Source organism: Malania oleifera, chromosome 9 (genome assembly GCF_029873635.1).
Source record: "Malania oleifera isolate guangnan ecotype guangnan chromosome 9, ASM2987363v1, whole genome shotgun sequence".
In the NCBI taxonomy this organism is placed as follows: domain Eukaryota; kingdom Viridiplantae; phylum Streptophyta; class Magnoliopsida; order Santalales; family Ximeniaceae; genus Malania; species Malania oleifera.
Genome location: NC_080425.1, coordinates 1,207,660 through 1,234,384, shown reverse-complemented (window position 1 = coordinate 1,234,384; position 26,725 = coordinate 1,207,660). Strand labels below are relative to the sequence as shown.

At 35.4% G+C, this 26,725-nt stretch overlaps 2 protein-coding genes across 7 annotated transcripts in view; both read left to right on the top strand.

The window, feature by feature from the left end:
• Window positions 1-5,836: 5,836 nt before the first annotated feature.
• On the top strand, window positions 5,837-7,021 carry LOC131164277 (ethylene-responsive transcription factor ERF039-like). The gene has a single exon (XM_058121335.1). The coding sequence runs from the start codon at window positions 5,939-5,941 to the stop codon at window positions 6,701-6,703; it is 765 nt and encodes a 254-aa protein (XP_057977318.1). The 5' UTR covers window positions 5,837-5,938; the 3' UTR covers window positions 6,704-7,021.
• A 13,136-nt stretch (window positions 7,022-20,157) lies between these two features.
• Window positions 20,158-26,725, top strand: part of LOC131164644 (uncharacterized) — a 61,328-nt gene continuing 54,760 nt past the window's right edge. For 4 of the 6 annotated variants that reach the window (XM_058121988.1, XM_058121987.1, XM_058121986.1 and 1 more), the window contains exon 1: window positions 20,203-20,595. In XM_058121988.1, coding sequence (XP_057977971.1) covers window positions 20,488-20,595 — 108 coding nt within the window. In that variant the 5' untranslated portion in view covers window positions 20,203-20,487. Of the gene's footprint in view, window positions 20,596-26,725 lie in introns of all 6 variants that reach the window. The other 2 variants (XM_058121983.1, XM_058121982.1) reach the window with 1 other exon arrangement.

The window sequence follows — 26,725 nt, the reverse complement described above, 5'->3', positions numbered from 1 at the left end:
TACAACACCTTCTACCACGTTATTTGAAAGATATTTTTCGGATGGATAGGTAGGGTCTCGTTTTCGTTTGTCGTTAGTTCAACTCTAAAGTTTTCGTTTGGTGTATTTTAATTTGTTTTTTATTGTGTTTATGTTTTTATCTTCTTTGTTAGTTATGTTTAGTTTTGCTGTCTTGATTTGGTTGGTTGCTGGTGTTGTTTTTATTTTTATTTTTTATTTTTTGAGGGTTTTTCTGTAATCTCCATTTTGCTTATCTTGTAACTACGATATTCCTCCGTCAAAAACAGACTATCCTATTCATTGCTCCTCCCATGACGAGGCATTCCGTGATTGGTTGAACCCTATGTCTCGATCGATTATGATACAAAAATGATAATATAATACCTTTTGGGTATTGTATTATGTATATGGTAGATTTCTTTGAGACAGACCGTCTTATTCATTGCTCCTCCTATGATGTGGCATCTCATGATTGGTTGAACCCTACGTCTCAAACCATTATAATATAAAAATGTTATGCTTATCTTCTATATATAACCATTTTATTTACCCACTACTTCGTGAATATTGTACTATGTATATGGTACAATTATTTGAAACAGTGAGTAAGAAAAAGTGTGATGTTTGGTAAGTAAGTGTAGCACTGCACAGTATAATAATATAACACGCACGTTGTCATCTAGCAATCTCACAATAAATTTTTCATACTAAAAACATTTTTTGTATCATGTTGGGAGAATAAATTAGAGTGTCAAACCATCATAAAGTAGAAAAATAATAAGTCTCAACTCCTACTAGGTTGAATGGTTATATAAATAACTTGTTGTGAATTCACATGATTCAGGTGAAACTTGGAAAATATGGAAGAAAGAAAAGGACAATATAAAAGAATTTAAATTTTTTATGTGTGGTTATCAAGGAAAGTGAAAAAGAAAATGAAAAATATATCAAATTGTTGAATAAATATTTGATTTTATACACCATTAAAATTTAATTTTTATTCACATTACAACAAACTTTTGTTTCTAATAGTGCTTAATATAGAGAGAAAATACAATGAAAAATGAGTTTCTTCTCATTTTTTTCCTTTCACCAAAATTCTTAATCCAAACAAACGCTAAGACTATCTTCGGAATCGAAGATGTAAAGTGAGAATGGAAGGAATTTATCAAAGTGTAGATCAGATGTGGAGAAGTATTCAATTCTGGGTTAATTTTATTACTGAGAACACCAATTCTTTTCAAAAATTGAAGAAGTCAAACATTAAGATTTTGAATGAATTTCAAATTAAGCACCAAGGAGTTTGCGACAGGCTTGAAAAAATTATTTTGTGGGTTAAACCTCCAGTAGGGTGGATAAAACTTAATTATGATTGGAGTTGTAGGGGCAATCTGGGTACTTTAGGAACTGGAAGAATTATTCGGAATTGTCATGACATGGTAAAAGCGGTTTTTTCAAATTATTTTGGTAATGATACGAATAATAGTGCGGAATTAAAAGCAATCAGGGAAGGAATTCATTTGTGCAAACGTTTGCATTATTTTAATGCGATTATTGGAAGTGACTCGCGAATTGTAGTTGATTGGCTTCAGAAAGGTAGATGTACTTTGTGGTATCTTTGAGAATTTTGGGAGGAGCTCGTGGTGGAGTTAGAAAGAGTGAACGTTATGGTGATGCATTAATATAAAGAAGACAATAATGCGACTGATTTTCTTACTAAAGAAAGAGAAATGGGAAACAATGTAATCTACGAAGAACATCATCTTCTATCACGTTATCTGAAAGGTATTTTTCGGATGGATAGGTGGGGTCTCGTTTCCGTTCGTCGTTAGTTCAACTCTAGAGTTTCGTTTGGTGTATTTCGTTTTGATTTTGGTTGTATTTATGTTTTTTTCTCCTTTGTTAGTTATGTTTAGTTTTGTTGTCCTAATTTGGTTGGTTGTTAGTGTTGATTTTTTTGGGAAAATTTTTCTGTAATCTCCCTTTTGTTTTATCTTGTAGCCACGGTGTTCCTCTGCCAAAAGTGAGAGTATATTAATAAATAAATGGAAGTGCCCCCCTCTTTTATTAAAAAAAAAAAAAAAAACTATCTTCCCCTGTTAACTTAAGAGTCAAGAGATCTTTTGTCATATGTATCTAATTAGAAATGTGTTTTGTGTGCGTGAAAGGATGATTATACTAGTATCCCTCATTAATAAAATTATAAGGTTAGTTTATCATAGTGAATAACATCTAATTTTATTCAAAAAAGAAATTCAATAAAGAAGATTACAAGTTTCAAATGATCACATTTTATCAAGAACGCAATCAATAATTAACTTGTAATTCTAAACATCTAAAATTCAACTTGAACCAAGTTTTATAGGGAGTGTTTGGAGAAAAATTAGTTGAAATTATTCTTTGCCTCCACTTTTGGAAAGATGTTTGGATGGAGAATTATGTTATTTCTCTTTTGACCGAAAATTATACATGGGACCTTTTCCGCATGCATCATTCTGTCTATTTTTCAGATTTTAAAAATATGATAAATTGATCTTACATACAATATTAATATTAAACATGTAAAGAGGGAGACCTATTTTTAATATGTGTAGAATTTAAAAAACAGACACACAAACACATAGAGGGGGAGGGTCCTTGTATAATTTCTCATATTTCATCTCTCTTTAACACTTAATAATATCTTTGCTTCCTTCGGTAATTCAATTAGGCCTACTTCTTTTTGGGATTTCTATTTTCCTAGGCCTCTAAGACCAGTTTGCATTAAAGATCTTGTTTGACGAAAGAAAAGAAAAAGGAAATAAGATGCAAATTCATTCTATATTGTATTTTTCTCATCATATCAAATGACATTAATTTTTTTTTTTTTTTTAAACTCATTCTTATATAATTGAATTGTTTAAAAAATAAATGTCAATATTGTGTGTCAGTTAAACATAGTTTGGAAAGAATGAAGGAACGAATGATTGATGCCTCTTTCGTTGATCCTAAAAGACTTCTTATATATACGAATCATATTGTTTAATTCATAAAAAGTCAGGTATACACACACATAAATCATATGTAAGGTAAGTACGTATACATTTACGGGCATAATGGTATCTTCCTAATAATGTGTAAAATTAAAATTTTATTTATTGAAATATTCATTATGTATGGTCTATAGACTCTATGGTCTTTAAAGTTTGCAGCATTCATTCTAGAGCTGTATTGAGTAATACTTGTGCGAAGGCAACTCTGCGCACTGCAGAGTATGCAAATGACCCCTTGAAAATGAAAGCCCACTAGTTTCCAATGCCGTTTCGCCTGACACAGATTCCATCATTCCAACTTGGGCAAAGCTTGTGCACCCGCAGGGAAATCAAGTCACCCTCCTTCCAATTCCAGTCTTTCTTTTCCTGTTTGGCTGTTTTTTACCATCCATTTTCTCCCCATTTAGCAGCCGAACAAGGGACATGTTGCAATTACCCCCAGAGTGTGGTTCAGGTGGTAGTGTGGGCTGCAAGAGTGCCTCTCATGAGGTCAGGTATTCAAACCCTCCTTGACTCATTTCCGCCCCTGAACTCCTAAATTTATCCTCCCTTTGGAGTTGTGGGGTCAACTTTAAGGGGCACAGAATTAGTCACGTGAACCGTAAAACGGACACGTGGATACCTAGTGTGTAATCCAAAAAAAAAAAAGGGACATGTTGCAATTGCGCCATCCCCATTACACCCGACCGAACATGCCAACCCTCATGACACAGCCATGACAACACCTTGATGCTCTGTTCTGTGTAGAAGCAGAGTGAAGGTCTCCTCCTCCCATTTTTTTTTTTTTTTTTTGCCAGGTTCCCTCGGTTCACTAGGTGTCAACCCTTGCCAAGACTAGTCCCACGCGTGCGCTAGCCGAGCCCACTGCCATCACACATGAGGTAAATCCGGAAAATCCGCTGGCTCCTCAAGGGCATCAACCGGATTCGAACCTGGGGTAATACCTCCAAGCAGCCCTCCCGACCTCGCTCTTGCCACCCGGCCATGTGCCCGGGGGCCCTCCTTCCAATTTATTACTTCACCTTCATATTTTATTCTTTTAAAAAGCAACAATAAGGGGGATTTTTATTTTGAAAAAATGAAAATCAAAAAGCATAGAGTCTATTTGGTATCGTTGCTATTTTTTATTTTCTGTTTTTATTTATATTTTTTCATAATAAAAAAAATAGATTAAAAAACGCATTTATTTAGGGCATGTTTGGTATCATTACTGTTTTCTATTTTCTGTTTTTGTCAAAAAATTGAAAATTAGATTTTATGATTACTAACTGTTTTGGCAATCTATTGTCAGAAATTTTAATTTCCATAAATAATTTTTTTTGGATTAAATTATTTATTTTATACACTTTTAAGTTAAAATCAAAATTAAATGATCATATAAATTTAAATATAATTAAAATAAAAATATACATAAATTTTAAAAAATAATAATAAAGTTAAATACAAAGTACTTTTACTACTTTTCAATTGTCATGTCCAATAAAATTTGGACAAAATGCACTCACCTCCTCTCAAGTTTGTGAAAAAGACAGAGACCTCTCTTTAGGTTTTAACAAATTACACAAATCTCCCCTAATGTTTGGCTAAAAGATAATAGAGTTCAAAAATTACACAAACCTCCTCTAAGGTTTGACTAAAAAATACAAGCCTCCCCTCAAAACACTTGCCTTTTTGCAAAATTTAAGAGAAGGTTTATGTCTTTTTCACAAACCTAATGGGAGGTCCTTGAGATTTTTGAAACCTCGGGGAGGTTCCTAAAATTTTTAAAACCTTAAAGAAGGTCATTGTCTTTTTGCCAAAACTAGGAGAAGTTAAAATTTTTTTCTCATGAAATTTTTATTATAAAGTAAATTTTGAAAGTAGAACAATTAAGTAAAATAAGTACAACAAATTTTATTTTTATCATAGTAATTTTTTAAATGTGCATTATTTATAATTTTATTAATTTAATCATATTTTTATAATATTATTTTATTTAAAAATGAAAATGAGCATTTTTCTGATTAAGTTTTAAATTTGTATTGGTTTTATAAATGTTAACTAAACAGATTGCAGAGTTTTAGTTTTTTGTTTCTGTTTTTAATTTTTTGTTTTCATCTTGTATTTTTCGTTTTCCTAATTTTTGACAGTAATACCAAACGACTCCTTAATTACGTCATAAGTTTGTTCTACCAAGTTGTAGTTGTTGGTTGTAAATTTGTAATAGTTTAATTCTTGAAGTTTCGCATTCATGGTGGTTCAAGTAGGCGTTTAAAGATCTCATCAAAATTGAAATTGACACTTCAATAGTTAACTTGTGGTGTAGTTTACTCGAAATAAAATTAATGTGCAATATGCAACAAGTAATGTGAAACACGTGAAATTCCTAATAACAAAGCTAGCTCGGGTGAATTTTGCCACATCGTTTTGTCTTAGTAGCTATAAACTCCGTAGTTGAGATGACGCCGTACTCTATTTCTTGACTTCTTGCCTTATCTACATAATTATTGGGATGGGAATGTACCGAAGCTTAAATTATTCATTGCAAATGAGCTCACTAACTAAAGTATTGGATCAATTATGAGAATTAGCAACAGCAGAAGAAGACAAGAGCCAGCTTTCATAAGAGAAATTCATAGGCTGAATATCACATTAGCATAAACAAGACTGTTGGCCAACTAATCTCCCAACCAAACTGAAAAGAAGAAAATAATTACTTAATGCCAAATGGGCACATGAGAAATGAAAAGAAATGAAGGGTTGCACATAATGCCAAACCCTTCTCATTATTTAAACACAGAATGGGCATCAATAGAGCCAAAGAATACTGCTTTTTTGCTTATTCCCATTTCTCCTAGCTACTATTTGTGAGTGCGAGAGAATTATATATGAGAGAGCCTCTCCTTACTCCCTTACATTTTTAAACCATGGAAGAAGCACTTCACACTCAGTGTAGTGAGGCTCAAACAGCCGTCTCCCCTTCTTCCACCACTACCACTACTACTTCCTCTTCCTCCTCCTCTTCCTCGCCGCTTGTATCGACAGAAGAAGTGGTGGCAATGCTAAACGGGTCTAAGAAAATCAACCAGGAAGAGAAAAACGCCAACCAAGGTAAGAAAAGAGCCAGCAGTGGTGGGGATGATGGGAAGCACGCATTGTACCGCGGCGTAAGAATGCGTAGTTGGGGCAAATGGGTGTCGGAAATTCGCGAGCCGAGGAAGAAATCACGGATATGGCTCGGCACCTTTTCTACCCCCGAAATGGCGGCTCGGGCGCATGATGTGGCGGCACTGGCCGTAAAAGGCCGGTCTGCATACCTCAACTTCCCCGAGCTGGTGGGAGAGCTTCCCCGCCCGGCAACCGCTTCGCCAAAGGACATCCAAGCAGCGGCTGCCAGAGCAGCCGCCTTGTGCCATCCCACGAGCGGTGAAACCGAGACCGGGGCGTGCCGAGCCGGACCTGCCGGCACTGTTTCATCATCTCATGATGATCATTCCCAAGAGTCATCAAGTACTACCTCAACTTCACAAGACACGGATGACGATACTTTTTTCAACTTGCCTGATCTCTGCCTTGACCTGGGTCATCAAGTTGAGAGGTTCTCATTGCCGTGGCCGGTGGCTGGGGCTGTGGCTGAGCCGGCCGATGCCGGATTCCGGCAGGAAGACCCATTCTTCTGGGAAGCCTACTAGAGAAACAGAGTACTCCCCTGCACTGCACATACATGATTTCTAACTTCAAAATCTCCCACTTGCTCTCCGGATTCAGACAAATTCAAAATGGGCCAGTTCAAGATTGAATCTGCAGGTTTGGCTAATTTGGTGCGTATGCATTGGCGATGAAATTTAGTTTGGATTTCAAATTTCAAAGGTGACAAGGTGTATAATCCTTCATCTCCCCTTCATATCATATGATCACATACATGTACAGATAATTGAAAGCGTTCATGTACAAATTGAGTGTGGAATAATATTTTTATATTGAAATTTTATTTAATTCATTTTTCTAAATTAAATTCAGAAACCCATTTACTTAATTAATCGCAAGAGAAGAGCATATTCATCATCTTTTATTTCATTTTATTTTTATTTTTTTGTTCCAAAAGAAGAAGCATCTTGCTGATGAAATAAATAATAATATCAGTAATAAACAACAAGAAGCATCTGGGTGGAATATCTTTTCCTACATCACCTCATTACTAAAAAGTAGCTATGTTGAAAATGGGTAGCCAATAATTCATACTCCAACTGTTAAACCTCTCTCCAAATTCTTAATTTTCCTTACAAAAAATCACATAATTCATCCACTAAACTAATGATCCACGCAGAAATAGATTTTATATTATTTTGACAACTTGTAAACTCTAAGTTTGCATATATAATCTCTTTTGAGTGATCAAAACAACAGTAAACAACTATGAAATTCTAGTCTTTTAACCAAAAAAATTAGGCAGAAACTTACCTAAAACACTCATAATAAACGCTAAAGCTCATCTACCATAAACTTTTTATCGATTTTACATGCCAAGTCTATTATACACATGATGACTATATGCTTTTTTGTAGGAGTCACAATAGAGCAAAAAAGTTTATTTTTACGGTATAAAGTACAAAAGAAGCCTCCCTTTGTCTTTCAACTAAAAAAATTTCAAATCAAAACTATTCTTTCTCATATAGAAACCCTAAATCATTTTTTATATATAAATGTCCTAAAACAGTAATTAGCTTGTATGGTATAAAATTAATGCTTATGTTGGCAATCTAATTAATTAATTTTGTCGTACTAAAACTAAAAGTTTCAAGCCTTAATCGATTTTAATATCCCACCAACCTCACAACTAACACATTAATGCGACTAAGCTCAAAGTAAATTCTCGTTAAGATAATTATTTATTCTGAAAGAAGATTGAAAAAAAAAAAAAAATAGCATGCATGTACATGGCACTCTCAAAATTAAGTGGTACACACATCAATGCATGTCAATGTCCCTTCACTATTCACTTCTGTATTTTCCCTAGAGCTGCCCATGGCCTCTTTTAAGTATCCCTGGGGCTATGATAGCAAAAGATCATCTTCTACCTTTGGTCCAAAACCCCTAGGGACACATGCATTGGGGCACGTATGATCATTACGTTTCAACCAATATTTTACTATTTTCGAAGGAGCGGGAGTTATATTTCTTTTCCATTTTCATCCAAGAGTTACAAGGAAAGTCCGTTTTGATTGTTTCAATAACGGGATTAAACAATACGACTTATAATGAGACATATAATGCATTACAGATGTATGATCATTACGTTTCAAACAAGATATCTCTTTTTCATTTCCATTCAAGAGTTACAAGGAAAGCTCGTTCAGATTGTTTCAATAACGGGATTAAACAACCAAATTTTAAAAAGTCATAACTAAATATGAATTGGTTACAACTAATTTAAACATAATTAAAATTGAATGATTAATAGTTTTATCACATAAATACTTGAAATTTTATCTGCAATCTAATAAGTACATAGTAATTAATTATATTTTGCTAGGGTAGGTATAGGACCTTTATTGTTTGGATATAGACTTTACCATAGAGGGAAAAACGTTGATTTTTATGGTTAGGGTTGATTTTGGATGCAATGATTAATTATAGGGCCGTGAATATTTTGGTGTATTGATGAGTGGTTGGTATTGAAGATAGTATGGTGATCAAATTTAATGTTACCAATGGAGTTGAAACATGTCACATACGAGGAAAAAATGATGAATATGATAGCGATTGATTATATATATATAATCAAAGAATTGACACTTGACAGTACATTGGTACTAAAATCAAAAATGGCAAAGGAATCCTATATATCTTGTCTGATCCAAAAAAAAAAAAAAAAAAAAATACCAAGGACTAAATGTGCAAGCAAGGATGAACTTAATTAATTGGAAGCTAGCAAGCCAATTGGTTATAAGTCATCATCTCTCTCTCTCTCTCTCTCTCTCTCTCTCTCTACCAGTTGTAAAGTGGAAATGGCATATCACCTTTTGAACAATGCTGTCTTGGACAACAATAACCCAATTAATAATTTAAAAAATTGTACAATCTAGCTAAGGTACTAAAATTCCATGGCCCCCACCTATCTACCTTACCCCCTCATTATAAAATGCTTCTAGCTACTTTTATTATTACATTATTTCTATCATGGGGTTAGCTAGCATGCATAATGCTACTTAGCTACCTGTTAGTATTCCACATTTTCAATTAACCCTCTCTTTACCCACGACTCCATCTTTTCATAAACAACCACTATATATATTTGCACCTGCAGCCATTGCATCCTTCAAGTTTCTTCTTTGTTAATTATTCTTCAATTGAGCACCACACTATTAGCACCAGGAGGGCTCGTGGGTGGACTTGATACATATGGGTAAGCACCAACTTTATCCAAAAATTTAAATTTATTTAATTTTGAATCCAACCATGTATATAAATACGTGTCATTCACTCTATTTTTCAATGTGAGACAAACTCACAAGTAAAATTTTCAACACAGACTTGCCTTCACTCTTCATTTTTGTGCTCGGTGCTACTCAAATTCTTGTAAATTTTACTTTTAATCATAATCACAAAAGCATAAACAATATCTATTGTTTGTCAAGAACTCGTCATTCTTATATATCTATATATAATAATTAAAAGAATATCTATTTGCACGTGCGACGATTGCATCCTTCAATTTTCTTTGTTTATTATTTGTCAATTGAGGACCAGACTATTAGTATCGGGAGAACTCATGGGTGGACTTGATACATATGGGTAAGCACCAACTTTATCCAAAAGTTTAAATTTACGAAATTTTGAGTCCAACCATGTATATAAGTAACTATCTTCCACTCTATTTTTTTAATGTAAGACGAACTCACAAGTAAAATTTTCAATACAAACTTACCTTCGCTCTTCATTTGCTTGCTTTCTACTTGTCAAATTCTTGTAAATTTCACTTTTAATCCTATTCACAAAAGCATAAACAATATCTAATGTTTGTCAAGAATTCGACTTTCTTATATATCTATATATAGTAATTAAAAAAATATCTATTTGCACCTGCGACCATTGCATCCTTCAATTTTCTTCTTTGTTTATTATTTTTTCAATTAAGGACCAGACTATTAGCACCAAGAGAGCTCACGGGTGAACTTCATGTCAAATTCTCTATCTTTTTATTTCATCTATCTACAGAGGTATTATATAAATATATATAGAGAGAGTTAATAACCTTATCCTTGGCTATAGATATTTTATGGTTATAATCATGCTAAATTAGATTTTAGAAATCATAATCATGATTAATCCCTTGATGGAAGGGATTATGCAGTTGTGACTATTCCTATAATCTCTCTAATTTGTTTATTCCTATAATCTCTTTGATTTGTTTATCAGCTCATGCCAACACTCCCCCTCAAGTGGAAGCATCCAACTCTTCAATACGTTCTTGCTTGATATGGCCTTTGTGAAAATATTTTCCAGTTGGTTTTCGGACTTTAAGAATGGAAATCGAATTATTTTAGCTTCGAGATTTTATTTAATAAAGTGTCTGTCAACCTCCACGTATTTGGTACGATAATGCTAGATAGGATTGTAAACAATGGCTATAGCTGCCTTGTTATCACAAAAGAGATCCATCTCAGAGATGGGAGCAAACCCAAATTCAGTTAGAAGTCTTTTAAGCCACAGAAGTTCACAAAGTCTCTTAGCCATTCCACGGAATTCTGCTTTAACACTTGATAATGCCACCGTTTTTTGCTTCTTACTTCTCTATGTAACAAGATTCCCCCCGACAAACATGAAGTAACCTGAGGTGGTTCTTCTGTTTGTGGCATTTCCCACCCAATCTATGTCTATATAACCATTAACTCAAAAATGGTTCTTTTTCGAAAACATAAGCCCTTTTCCTGGAGAGGATTTTAAGTATCAAAAAAACCTGGATCACTACTTCCATATGATCCTTGCGGTTGGTGCATGAATTACTTACTAAACTTACTGCATAAGAAATATGTGGACGAGTATGTGAGAGATAAATAAGTTTACAAACTAATCTTTGGTACCTTCCTTTATTCATTGGCATTTGGCTTGGATATTCACCGAGCTTCTGGTTTTGAATGATTGGACTGTCTACTGGCTTACAATCCAACATTCCAAACTCAGCTAGCAAATCTAATACATATTTTTTCTGGGAAAGAAATATGCCTTGCCTTGATCTAGCAACCTCTATTCCCAAGAAATATTTAAGTCCTCCTAGATTTTTCATCTCAAACTCGATCGCCAATTGTTTCTGAAACTTAGTGATTACCTCCGTATCATCCCCTGTGATGATTATGTCATCAACATATATAATAAAAATTGTTACCTTGCCCTAGTGGTGCTTTAGAAATAATGTATTATCTCCATTACTTTGGAGGAAGCCATACTTCTTCATTGCCAGACTGAATCGACCAAACCATGCTCAAGGTGATTGTTTTAACAACTCACGTCAACACTTCGTACATATGGACAAGCACAAACTTGATCCAAAAGTTTAAATTTATTGAATCTTGAGTCTAACCATGTATATAAGTATTTATCTTCCACTATATTTTTTCAATGTGAAACAAACTCACAAATAAGATTTTCAACACAAACTTATCTTCGCTCTTCATTTGCGTGCTCACTGCTTCTCAAATTCCTATAAATTTCACTTTTAATCCTGTTCACAAAAGCGTAAATAATATCTATTGTTTGTCAAGAACTCGACTTTCTTATATATCTATATATGATAATTAAAAAAATATCTTCTTGATCGGGGTAATAAAATCTTTGAAAGGGGTCTAAATACAAAAAAAAAAAAAAAAAAAAAGAGAGGTAGAAGTCAAGAACTCAAATTCTTTTCTTGGCAATTAGTCAAGTTCGAAAAGAGATTGAAATACTATTGTTTTGATTAAGGAAGAAAAATACATCTAAAGTGATAGATTAACTTTTTTCTGAAATAAAAGGGATTAAGAGAAGGAAAATGTAAGTGAGGTTTGAAAAAAGAAGATTAGTAAAAGACCCACAAGCTGAAACTTACAAGACAAGTTGCATTGATGCATGACCTCATTGTACTTCATTAGAATATACAAAAATGATATCATCATCACCATCACCATCACCATCCCCACTAAATATTAACAGTATAGAAGCATCCTACACAAGATGACATGCCTCATGTACAGCTACAGAATGAATAACATTTTTTTTTTGCTTAGTGGCCCGTGAAGTGGGGTGGATTTACTAATAAAAAAATTTAAAGGATGCTAATGTTAATTTTTCTTGTGAGGAATAATATGGCTGCTGATATACATACCTATATCAGTGAAGAATTAGAGAAAATTCAAAGTAGGAAGATGAATGAAGCAAGTGTGTAAAATGACAGCTGTTTATTTGGGCATAAGCATACTTCCAAAGTAGTACATAATTATCCAATATTGATTGAACCCAAAGCTCTCTCTGTCTCTCTCCCTAGGATTCCAACTTAAGACAATCCATTTTACATCCATGTATAGTGGTTACAACAGTTTTTTATAATGACTATTTCTTATGTAAACTTTTTATTTATTTATTTATATAGGAACTCCAGTCACCAACAAGTAGACCTGACAAAGCGAATCGAGTCGGTTTATCCATCGCGAATAAGGCGGATTATCGGGTGAAAAAATCATAATTCATATTCGACTCATTTAAGTGGCGGATTAGGCGATTTCGGGTTGAATAATTCATGGCGGATGGACGGATAATCCGCCATTCTCAAATATAATTTTATTAATAAACTATATTTGTCATAATAATTTAAATTGTATATGATAACTTGCAATTAGTTTGTGTATTAACTTTTTTAGTAATTATATCAATCATTAAATCATTTATACTAATTAACAACTCCTAATTCATGCAAGTAAAACTGTAAGCAATAAAACATAATAAATTAATCTCAATCCAACTCAAAATAAAAACTCAAACTGTGTGACTTGTGTGAGTCTAAAATCTAAGCATTATAATTGTTCTTACAACATGTGAGTTTCTTTAAATACAACTATTTTCAAATTGTGTGAATCTCTCAAAATAAAACTATCAACAAATTAAAAAAAAATCTCAATCCATCCTTCAAATAACTTCAAAATCATTTGAATGCCTTGAATTAATTGAAATGCTTTCATTTGTGACATCAAAGCTTTCATCTTCTCTTCTCGTGTGCCTATCATGAAAGAATTCAAAATATAATTTAAGTTATGAATCGAATAACATAAATTAAACTTATTAATTAGCATCTCAAAAGTTACAAGTTATCAAACTAGAAAAAAAAATTACAAATAATTTATTCAACACTACAAGTTAAAATAACAAATAAACAATAATTTATTGACTATATAATTTTCAAAGATAAATAGAAACACTAGCTGCACAGCCTGTGCTAGTGTAGTAATATTCAAATAAGGTCAAATAGAGCAAGATGATACACTAGATGAGGTACGACCTGCTCTTTCAGCTTGAGCAATATCTTCAGCAAGTTCTTCCTTGTTTACAAAATCTTCAACTGCATTCAAAATTCAAAATATAAATAAATAAATATTGCATAATACATAGTAATTATAATAACATAGAAATATAATTAAATAAGCATACCTCCTCAACTATACACCCAATCACGAATTAAAATGATAGTTTCAGCATTATCAGGCGTAAGAGAACTACATGACATATTTATTACTTTTCCTCCAATACTAAATGTTGATTCTGATGCAACAGTTGATATTGGAATTGATAAGATATCTCTTGCCATTCGAGAAAGAATCGGATACCTATATTCATGACTCCTCCAAAAGTCCAAAATATCCAATTTTTTATCACAATCTACCATCCTTTCTCTAAAAAACATTTCTAGTTCTGACATAAGAGCTTCTTCATCTTCCTTAGCAAAAGCTTTAAAACCCTAAAAACAAGTATATAACAATAGAAATATAAATATTCTATAGATGTATAATAAAAGTAAAATAAATGTTGTACTTAAAAAAAAATCTTACTTTTAGTGTCACATCAACTGATGTTGCAATAGGTGTCATATGACCACAATCATGACTAATAGTTGCTTCAAAGGAATGCATTTTCTTAGAAGTCGAAGGGGAGTGGTGCTTCACATACTCATCAAAAAGTAAATGCATCTCACGCTGGATGTCGTTTACTCTATCTTTCCAAGACATTGGTTGCACTTCTTTTAAACAAAAAGATACAAATTGTATCTTGAAACAAGGATCTAGAATAACAGCCATTGCCAAAATTTTACTATAATCTTACCAGTATTTGTCAAATTTCCCTTGCATTTAAGTAGCCATATTCCTTAAAAAGACATCATCACCCAATGCCGCATTAAGTAAAGTTACTTGTACCTTCCATACTCCTTGAAAGTACAAATTTGCAGTTGGATAAGATGTCCCAGAAAAAAGATTTGTCAAGTCATAAAAGACCTTTAAGAAACTAGCAATTTTCTCAATTTCCTTCCATTCATCATCGTTTGGGCAAAACTTGAAATTCTCCTCACTAAACCTGAATTGGCAAATAGCATCTCTATAGTATAAAGCACTTTCAAGCATCATATAAGTGGTACTCTCACCTTTTCACAACATTCATGAAATCTAAACTTTTGATGTTGTGAATGCTTCACATATTTGACATAATCTCATATTTTGTCCACAATGAAATGAGATAATTTTAGGCTGTCTTGGACAATGAGATTCAATATATGAGTGCAACAACGAACATGAAAAAATTGTCCTTCCCTTACCAAAGCATTTTTCAAGTTCAGATTAGACTTCAAAAACTCTACAAAACAGTCATTGGATGAAGCATTGTCCAATGTTATGGAAAATAGCTTCTTATCTATACCCCAATTCACCAATAAGTCCATGACTTTGTTACTAAGTGCTAGACCAGTGTGTGGAGGAGGCATGCTTGAAAAACTCAATACTTTCTTCTGAAACTTCCAATTTTTATCCACAAAATATGCAGTTAATGACTCACTCGAAAAATGAGCAGTTCGGAAGCTATCCTAAGTATAGGAGTTCTGTCGTGTAATATTAAACCCAAGGACTAGATCGTCTTCTCAGGGAATGCGTTTTAATCTCAGATTTTACGTCTTTCCAATCGAAATTAAAAAGGTACTAAACTCAGTTCAGATTCGAGATCTCAAGATTGTTCAATTTCACTTTTGACAAATTAAATAACACGCAATTTAAACCCTAAAACTAACATTCACTAAATTAAAAAGCAAGAATGGAAACCCTAACCTACTTAAGGAAGCACTGAAACATGCATTAATTAAAATGGCAACTTCAAACAAGGAAATAGAGTATGCAATGGAAACTCAATCAAATACGCACACGCGCGTAATAAAAATTGGACCTTTAACACAAACATAGATTTCGAATTAAAATTAGACTATCAATCAACCCTAACAATAATGTGACACAAGAAATGAAAAAACACGAACTTTGTATTTTATTTTAGTTTTCTATATTTTTTTATTTTTATCTTAGACTTCATTAATTAAACACATAAATTCAATAAACTTTAATACTAAAAAGAACTATAATTAAAAGAGCATCTAAATAAATGATAAAGAAAAAAAATGGAATAAAAAAAACAGGTCTTTAATAAAATCCAATGAGTAAAAACAAAATAACAATTAACATAAAATAAATAAATAAAAAAAACAAGAAGAAGGAGGAGATGAGAGAGAGAGAGAGAGAGAGTAAGAGAAAACAGAGGGAGCCTCGGGCTGTGCTGGTATGGCTGGGGCTATTGGTGCTGGTCCTCCACAGCACTGCTGCTGTTCCGGGTGGCTGGTTGGTAGCACTGGTGCTTGTGGGGCTTGCTGTGCTGGGAACTGGCCGAGAGGCCTGCTGGAGACTGGCCGAGAGGCTGTTGCTGGCTGCTGGAAAATTGCAGCAAGTTGCAGAGGACCTGCTGCTGCTACTGGAGTGGAACAGGGACTCGGGTGGAGTTGTTGAGGGTTGCAGCTGCTTGCTGGTGTTCTGCTTGTGCTCTCGGGTCTGCGCTGGTGTTGGCGTGACAGCAAGCTACTGGTAGCTGCTGGTGTGGCTGAAACAAAGAAAAGGGACTCTTAAATTGGCAGCAACAATACAGCAGGAATAGGGCTTCGGCAAGGCTTTCCTCGGGTTGGTCTTCCACACACAGCACAACAGCAAATCAGAGGAGACAAGAGGGAGTTTAGTGGAACTTGAGATGCAGAGGGAAGAAAGAAAGAATAAAGAAAGAGAGAGTGAGAATAACTGAGAGCTTAAACAGAGAGAAGAGAACGAGGGAGAGAAGAGGAGAGGGAAAGAAAAGAAAGAGTTGAAAGTTGAGGGAGACGGAGAGAAGATAGGGCAAAATAGAGAATGAGAGAGACAAGAAAAGAGAAGAGAATAGAGAAAAGCTAAGGGAAAGAGAGGGGATAGGAGAAGAGAAGAAGAAGAAGAAGAGAAGAGAGAAGAGAGGAAAGAGAGAGCCCCCCAAGAGCTGCGCTAAAGGAGTTTAAAAGAAAAAAGAAGAAGCCCTACCCGGATAGCACTAACCCGACCCGGCCATGCATGGCCGGGTCACATCAAATATTCATTCAAATATATTTTTTATTTTCTTATTTTATTTGTTCTCTGTTTGTCGCAGATCTGACTCTTTTGGAGCCAGTGTCTTGCAAAACTCAAAACACGAGAGTTGTAGATAATCCTTTCCTCTTTCTCGATAAATTTGAATAGTCTCGATTGGAGCTCAGACGGAAAAGTTATGCATGAAATACGAACAGGTGTTGGTTTTGGTTCTCAGGAATTTTTTCTGCAACAAAAAATTACCAAAACTTAATAAATAATGCAATAAAGTTCAAGAATGATAATTTTGGCACTTTATTTGCCTAATTACGCAATTTTGACGCGTAATCAATTAAACATAAATAGCCATCAGTATTTAACGAAGTCCATAAGTCCGAAGTAAGAGAAATTCTACTAGAATTATTCAATAAAAGCTCATGAATGTGCTCTTTTTCCTTGAAAAAAACCCTCATAACATCAGCTTTTGCAGTATTTCTTGTCACAAATTTTGTCTCTGGATTTAATTCTAAAGCCCATTCATGAATTCTTTCATACTCAACAAAAGAAAAGGGCAAATTGTGTCTCACAATTGCTATTGCCAACTTCCTACGTTGTACAGCTTGATCAAGTTTTCGTGTATGCAAAGACAACTTTCCATCACCTTAACTCATTAGCATTTGTTTCAGATCATTATTTTTCTTTCCCATGCATTTTTTATATGACAATGTAAGTTTGATGTGCGAGAGTTCTTACTATGATAGAGATATTTCTTAGGACAATACTTACATTGGGCATATTGTTTATCTCCATTTTCAATCAACTCAAAATCTGTCCAAATACTAGATGTTTTTTTCCTAGCTCTTTTTACCTGTGGAGTTGTTTCTTTTGTAGGTTCTGTGTTTGATGAATCTGGCAACTGAACTTCTTCTTCACTCATTTCATCATTTTGATCAATTGAATTCGCTACTGATTGAGACATTTTTTTCTCAAATCCTTATAATGCACTGCAAAAAATTAAGAAATGGGATTAAAAGTTTTCATTGCCCAGCGAAGAATTAAATTCATCTTGAAACAGAAACAATGCTACTATGCAGGCCTACAACAATAGCAATGCAGAGATGTCATCATGTCAAAGTATTTAAAATGACAAAGGTATACACTTAGTTTCCCTTAGTCCTCTGTACTTTTTATGAATTACTATATTTGTGTACTTTTCCTCTTATCATATCAAACCAAAAATTAAACCAACCAAAACTCATTCATAACGATGAACTAAATAAAAATAAAGGGACACTTAGTCCAACCAGAAATTATTCAAAATAATAAATTAAAATGAACAATTAAAAATAAAAGAACAACTCAAACCAACAATAAATCATTGAAATCTGTAAAATAAATGTAAATAAAACTAACGGAACAAGAATAGATAAGGAGAGGAGAAGAAGAAGGGAGGAAGAAGAGGAAAGTTGGAAGAACTCCCTTGGTCGAACTCCCATACTCCCAGCTGCTGCCCCTCCTTTTGAATGGCCTTCACGGCAGCTTGTTACTTCTCTGCGCACACAAGCTGCTCACACAGCAGCTTGGTGCTTCACGGCCTTCAGCAGATTTTCTCCCAAAATACTCCCAGTTCTGTGTATTATCATATCTAATACACAGACAACCCAAAATAAATTATTCAAATTTGTTTACTTCAACATCCAAAGCATCGAGTACACTCAACCATTCAGCAATATATTTTTACGGAATATTCACGCTCTAAAGACCCAGTGCACTGCAACAACAAACAATTAGCAGACAATAGCAATCACCGATGATTTATAGAACAATTTTTCAGCAATACTGATTAGGAGCAAATGATGCTCTCCCCCAACTATCCAAAAACATTTGAACAGAAATGTTGTAACAGCCCCAATCAAGGCCAGATAAATATACTGCACTGTGTTTGTTACATTCGGAGTAACAAATTCTGTAATTTAAGGAGGACGAAAATCTCAATAACACCAAGAAGCATTTCAACATAAATGTTTCAAATTAATTTTATGAACATATTATGACACGAGCCCTTCAAGATTTGTTTTCTCATGATGAGCACTGGGAACTAGGCGTCACACACACTGTAACTGCTAACACTCCCAATATCGGTTGGAGCTCAAAGTCGGGAGTCGGGACTACCTTCTGAGAAGTGAGATCTGAAGCCCCCTCGGATAGAGGAGATGAAGAACACCCGTGACCTGCCGGTTCTGAATAAAGGTGCTGCTGGTTCAAAGCGTTGAAGAAGAAGGATTAGAGTCGTTGGACACTCGGAGGGCAGAGGGCTTCGAAGGGTTGAACTGTTGAGGAAGAAGGGTTCTTGTGCGGCCACCGACTGGTTCTCTTCTCCTTCTCCGAGTCTTTGTTGGCTCAGGCTGAGGCTCAAATGAAGACGATGAGGGAGGGGCCGGAGGGCTAGCCAGCTAGGGCTCTCTTCGAATGGGAATGGGAATGGGAAGGGGAAGGCTGAAATCGAATGGGGCTGGTAGGCAATCTGGCATTAGAACTGGCCTGGGCTGGGTTGGGGGCTGGGACTAGGAGTGGGGCAAGGCGTGCCGCGTGTGTGTGAAGCACTTGGGCCTTTGGGCTTTGGGGGCAGTGGGCTGCTATAGCGGGCTAGGCAGCAGGCTTTTATAGGTTTGGGTTTGTATTTAATAAGCGGGTTGGCGGATATCTACCGGATAAATCCGACCCGACCCGCTAAGGGGGCGGATATGAAAATGAAAACTCATATTCGACTCATTTAGCAAACGGATAATTATGAGTCGGTTAAAACGGATCGGATATGTTTCAGATTAATGAATTTTTATCCATTTTGTCAGGTCCTCCAACAAGCCTTTCGGATCCCCTGATGCGGCTCCAAATCTACGAATCAACGTCCTCTGCCCCCAGGTCTCGTTAATTAGGGTAAAGTCCAGATGCAGTACGACTTCTGTGCATCAGTTGGACATTCGGCCAACTCGGCTCCCGAGACACATCTCCATTACCATCAACGGTTTTCGCTGGCTCACAGAGCAAACTTTCATCATCTACGGTCCCCGTTTGCTCACAGAGTAAACTTTCACAATCCACAAATACTAGTAGCTCCGTGAGTGTATCTACTTAGAATTGAACCCCCGATACTCCTTTTTACTTGCTGATACCTTTCCATCGTGCCATGCTACATGAATATTATCCAATTAATCACACAAAGTCATTTATTAATATTATCATCGAAGTTCACATGACAAATTTTTATTTATAAAATCAAGATTTTGACACTTACGAATGTCATGTTGAAAACCAAATTTTTTTAAAAGTTACAAGTTACATATTCACACTAGTAATATATAATATAAAATTATATTGAAATTTGTGATGTGCTAGTAATATGTAATATAAAATTATATTAAATTTTATATAAATTCATTCAAATTCAAATTTAAAGCCAATAACTTCTAACCATATCAAATTTAACTCCAATTAGTTTGCTTCACATTTATAATTTTTGAAACTAATATTAAATGCATATCCAAATTTTATTTTTCTTTAAATTTTATACGAAAAAAACCAAACACATCCGCCCCCAGCTGTGAGAAATAAACCAGTGGCCTGTCACTCGCCTGGTAGTGGTGGTTATCTCCACTGTCCAACAAATCAACAATGGAAGAAGAAGCAAGCTCTTGAACTTGAAGAGAAACTTCTTTTTGAATTACAGAAAAACGATACTATCATTCGCCATTAGTGCCAGATGAAGGAGATGCGACTTAGAATGTTCCGTTTTCTGGAATCTTAGAAGGAGGGATAGGGCAATCTTGCGCAGAGAAGCGTACTCCATGAAAGCCCTTTCGTCGGTCATTTCATCGGCATGTGGTGGTTCGTCCCGTTCTTCTTCCTGCACTATTACGGCCAGGAGCAAGAAGTCTCAACCGCCTTCTCCCAAGGTATCCCCTCGCTTTTACCCCAACCACACCGCGCACCCAAATACTCATCCTAAATACAATAATTTGCAGTTAGAAATCAAGAAATGTTCATGAATTATATTGTTGGCTAAATTTGGTAGATGCCATAAGATAATAAGAAAATTTTGTTACCATGCTCAAATAATAAATATTCATCAATCGTTTTGTTGCATTTGTTTTAAACCTGCGAAAATTCAACTGCAATTCTATGCAATTCAGTTCTAACATCCTCCAGCGAACTGCAGTTTTCAATTTCAAATACTCAAACACGTGTACGGAGCATTTGCAATTTTGCGTGATGTATAACCATGCATATGTATGACAACTCCGGATGAGCGCTTAAGCCTTTTGGGTCTTGGGTCCAACCATGTATATAACCACCCATCATCCACTCTATTTTTTCAATATGAGACAAGCTCACAAGTTAAATTCTCAATAATCTTTCCATGTAATTTCCAACTGCTACTCCTTTGAATGGAAATCGTTTTCCTCATGGGAGTGCCTCCAAACTAATCCTACCTCCCACGCCTTGATCTTACTCAGATCTATTTTCCAGACTTAGATTATCTCTAGAATGAGATAGCTTCTTATGGAAAAAAATAATTCTCATTAATTGTGACATAGGTATAGGTTTGTATAAATAGATATACAGCAGAAGAATAGAAGGAAAGAACCAAGAAGGAAAGAATCAAAGATGCTAACTTCTAAGGAAACTAAATATTCTAGGATATTCACACATTTACAGCCGAGATTCTCTTAGAAAATTAGGAAAGTTGACTAAACAGATGTAAAACTTTCCAACACTCCCCCTCAAGCTGGCTTGAAGATATCTTCCATGGCTAGCTTGCTAATGAAGTTTTCAAACTGTTTCTTCGGCAGTCCCTTTGTCAGTATGTTTGCTATTTGCTTAGTTGTCGAGATATATGGCAGACAGATTACTCCCTCATCTATTTTCTCCTTGATAAAATGCTTGTCTACCTCCACATGTTTAGTTCTATCATGAAGAACTAGATTGTGAGCAATAGCTATTGCAGCTTTATTGTCACAATATAGTTTCATTGGTAGTGAATTTGTAATCTTTAATTCTTCTAGCAACAATTCCATGAGCAACAACCCTAAATTTTGTCTCTGCACTACTCCTTGCCACCACATTTTGTTTCTTGTTGCGGCATGTTACTAGGTTTCCTCCAACAAAGGTGCAATAATTAAAAGTTGATCTTCTATCAGTGATACTTCTAGCCCAATCTGCATCAGTGTATACTTCAACCTGTAAATTCCCATGTCCTCCAAATAATAAACCTTACCTGAAGTCCCTTTTAGGTACCTTAGAATCTTGTACACAACATCAAAATGCTCGGAACCTGGTGAGTGCATAAATTTACTTACCACGCTTGTTGCAAAGGCTATGTTAGGACGTGTATGAGAGAGATAAAGGAGTTTTCCTACCAATCTTTGGTATTGCTCTCTGTTGATTACTTCTTTGGCCTTAGCTGGTTGGAGTTTTATGTTCGGCTCGATGGGTGTTTCTGCTACTTTGCACCCTAGCATACCTATTTCTCCTAGTAAATCAAGCACATACGTGCATGGGGAAACAAAAATTCTTTTCTTTGACCTTGCAAATTCCATACCAAGAAAATACTTCAAGTTTCCTAAGTCTTTGATCTAAAATTCCTGAGTAAGGATCTTCTTTAACCTCTCTATCTCATTGCTATCATCACCTGTCGGAATTATATCATCTACATAGACAATAAGGATAGCCATTTTACCTTCACTCGCATGTCTATAGAACATAGTATGATCGGCTTGACCTTGGTTATAGTCATGACTCTTTACTACCTTCCCAAAGCGTTCAAACCAAGCTCTAGGAGATTGTTTGAGTCCATACAATGTTTTCCTCAATCTGCACACCTTGCCTTTGCCACCTTTCCCTTCAAATCCTGGTGGTAGATTCATAAAGACTTCCTCCTCTAAGTCTCCATTTAAGAAGGCATTCTTCACATCTAGTTGGTATAAGGGCTAGTTAGAGTGAGCTACTAGAGAGAGCAACACACAGATTGAGTTCATCTTGGCTACAGGAGCAAATGTTTTTTGGTAGTCAATTCCATATGTTTGAGTGAACCCCTTCGCCACAAGTCTTGCTTTGTACCTTTCTATACTCCCATCAGCCTTGAATTTTATTGTAAATACCCATTTACAGCCAACAGTCTTCTTCCCTTCCAATAGGTCACCAATTTCCTAAGTGTCGTTAGCAATTAGTGCATCCATCTCTTCTTGAACAGCTAATCTCTGTTCCGGGTGATCTTGTGCTTCCTGAATGGTTCTTGGAATAAATAGATGAGAAACATTTGAAGTAAATGCCTTATGAGAATCTGAGAGTCTATGATAAGATAGATGGTTGGAAATAGGATTTGTGGTATAGGTTCTAATTCCTTTCCTAAGAGCAATGGGCAGGTCAAGATCAGAAGAATTATCAAAACAAGGATGTGAAGAAGAAAAAGTACCTGGAGTATGTGAAGGAGGACCAACTTGTGTAGGTGATGATGATTGGCCTTGCTCTAGATTTGAAGAAAGAGCTCTATTATTTTGATGACTTCTTCTTCTGGTATAAACACAAAGCTCAGATGAGGGAATATTTGATAGTACCTCTCGCCCTGTTTGTGAATCAGGTTTGCCTTGTATAGGTAGAATAGGATTTCCATTATTTTCGCTAGTTAAAGTATTGATTTCCTAACCCTTTAAAGAGTGGATGTCAATTTCAAGGAAAACATTTGGAAGAGGCTTAGAGGTTTGCTAGAACTCATCTTCAGTTTCCTTTTTCTCTCCCTGAAGATAGTTATGGCCAAAAAAGGGCTGGTTTTCAATAAAAACAACATTCATATTGATATGAATTTTTTTGGTCAGAGGGTTAAAACATTTGTACCCTTTTTTATTAGGAGCATATCCAAGGAAAACACATTTTTCGGCCCTAGGATCAAGCTTGGATCGAAGATTGGTAGGTATATGAACAAAAACTGTGCATCCAAACACTTTTAGTGGCAGGTCTGATGTTATCCAACATGTAGGGAACAATTTTTTTTGGCAATCTAAGGGAGTGATGTATTTTAGCACTCGAGTAGGCATCCTATTAATAAGATAACATGCAGTTAAAATTGTATCACTCCCTAGATATTTAGGAACTTACATTGAAAACATTAGGGCTTGTGCAACCTCTAACAAATAGCGATTTTTTCTCTTAGTAATGCCACTTTGTAATGGGGTGTCACGACAAGTAGATTGATGTTGAATACCCTTTGTTGAAAGAAATGTTCCTAAACATTTCTAAAAATATTCAGTACCATTATCAGTTCTAAGGATACTGATTTTTGTTTGGAACTAGGTTTCAATCATATTATAAAAAACTTGAAAATTTTTTTCAACCTCAGATTTGTCACTCAATAAGTACACCCAACACAAACGTGTATGATCATTAATAAACGTAACAAACCATTTCTTTCCAGAAGTAGTAGTGATTTTTGAGGGACACCAAACATCACTATGAATTAAATAAAAAGGTTTGGAAGAATGATAAGCTTTTGATTGATAGGTGCTTCAGTGACTTTTGGATATGTGGCAAACATCCCAATGAAGAGAATTGCAATTCAGTTTTTTAAATAAGTTAGGAAACAAATGTCTTAAATAGAGAAAACTAGCATGTCCTAGTCTAAGATGCCAAAGCATTATTTGTTCACGTACAGAAACAGAACTAGTATTACTACTCAAACCCCGAGCTTGTTTATTGTTGAATGAAGTCTCATCGAAGTAGTAGAGTCCATTAATCATCCTAGCACTGCCAATCATCCTCCCCGAGAGTTGGTCCTGAAATTCACAATGGGAATCAAAGAAAATGACACAACAATTAGAATCCCGTGAGTGTTTACTAACAGACAGCAAGTTACAAGCAAGTTTAGGGACGTGAAGGACAGATTTGAGTTCTATTTTTTCGGAGATTTGGACAGAACTTGTTTCCAGCAATGGATGAAAAACTTCCATATGCAATTCTAATCTTTTTATTACCAGAACAAGGAGAATAAGATTGAAACAATTGTGAGGTATTGGTCATGTGATCAAATGCACTAGAATCAATAATCCTTGGTGCAAGATTTAAGCAACAACGGTAGGCACTAGAGTTATCACCTGTTTGAGCCAATGAACCAGTAGGAAGACCAAGACAGAAGTAGATTTCAGCAGTTGAAGAAGATGATCCACCTGCTCAGCACTTAGGAAATTAGCTTCATTGGCTTTAGGGACTACATGATTGCTACCAGAGGGTCCAGATTTGTTGCCCTTCCAATTTGCTGGCTTTCCATGGAGTTTCCAGCAATTTTCTCGAGTGTGGCGTGGCTTATTGCAATAGTCACTCCGTACTTGAGGCTTACCTTCCAACCTCCTTTGATTAGAGTAAGGCCACTGCACAGAAATATTGGCAGTAACCAAATCTGTGTTACCAGCAGCATGAGGAGCACGATTATTGGCAGCAAGTAGAGCAGAATTTTCCTGGGTCTCATGCTCCTTTTTCTTCATCATCACACTCCTTCGACAATCTTCTCATAATACTTCAGAAAATACTTCCCCGAGTGGGGGTAGAGGCTGTCTCCCTAGGATTCTTCCCCTCACTTCATCAAACTCATCATTAAGTCCAGCCAAGAATTTAAAAATTTTTGCATTCTCCACCATCTTCTTATTGTGATTGCAATCAGCAGGATTTTTCCATTCATAATCATTGAATAAATCCAGATCTTGCCTTAGGCCCTTAAGAACATTGAAGTACCTTGTTACACTGCTGTCTCCTTGATAAGTATTGCTGATCTTTTGCCATAGTTCATAAACTTGAGAGTCATGTCAGAAAACATCTGACTCACATTGTCCCAGAGTTCCTTTGTAGTAGAATAGAACATGTAATTAGCACTAATCTCTTCATCCATAGCAATCACGAGCCATGCCATCACCATGGAATTTTCAGCATCCTATATAGCATAAGATGGGCCTTTCTGCTTGGGCTCCTTAGCTTCACTAGTCAAGTACCCTCTCTTCCCTCTTCCACGAATATACATCCTGAAAGATTGTGACCACCGTAGGAAGTTGGCCTCATTCAATCGTATATTGGTAATTTGGACAAAATAAGGTTCAGAATGGGTAGGTCTGGTTTCAGGTTTGGTTTCAGCCATGGCTACAGCAACAGAAGAGATTAGGGTAGAGTTGAACAAAAAGAAAACCTTATAGATTAGGGTCAAATTGGAGCCGCCAAGGGAAATTAGGGTTTACACAAGGCCAAGGGCGGACCTAGCTCTGATACCATCTAGAATGAGATAGCTTCTTGTGGAAAAAAATAACTCTCATTAATCGTAACATAGGTACATGTTTGTATAAATAGATGTACAGCAGAAGAATAGAAGGAAAGAACCAAGAAGGAAAGAATCAAAGATGCTAACTTCAAAGGAAACTAAATATTCTATGATATTCACACATTTACAGCCGAGATTCTCTTAGAAAATTAGGAAAGTTGACTAAACAAATTTGAAACTTTCCAACATTATCCTTATTGACCTTGGTCACACACTTGGTCTTCCAACTATTAGCACATCAGGAGAATTGGCTTCACGTCTTGGCTTTTACGATGTTGTTTGCCTAAAGTTACGAACCATCGGCTTTAATACTACTTGTTAGCGTTGGAGGAGTCCATGGCTGTGCTTGATACACATAGGTGAGCACCAACTTGACCCAAAAGGCTTAAACCCAAAAACTTAAGCCGTTTGGATTTTGGGCCCAGTCATATATATAAGCACCCATCATCCACTCTATTTTTCTAGTGTGAGACAAACTCACAAGTAGAATTCTCAACAACAATCAATACCAAGAATTTGTATAATCTTTAATCATGCATGTTTATGCACGCACTTTATGCACAAGATGTTGCAATTCAATTTTATTTACCATTTTACTATATAAATTCGACCTTATAGATAATCTCTAATCACCTTTTTTCAGTGGTGTGGAAATTTTTTTTTTTGTTGAGAATTTGTGATTCTGTATGCTTGATGACCCTGTGTGACTTGTCAAGATAGGCTAGGTAGTC

What these genes read in the sequence shown, in the direction of transcription:
- LOC131164277 (XM_058121335.1), top strand. Translation starts at nt 5,939, where the DNA reads ATGGAAGAAGCACTTCACACTCAGTGTAGTGAGGCTCAAACAGCCGTC.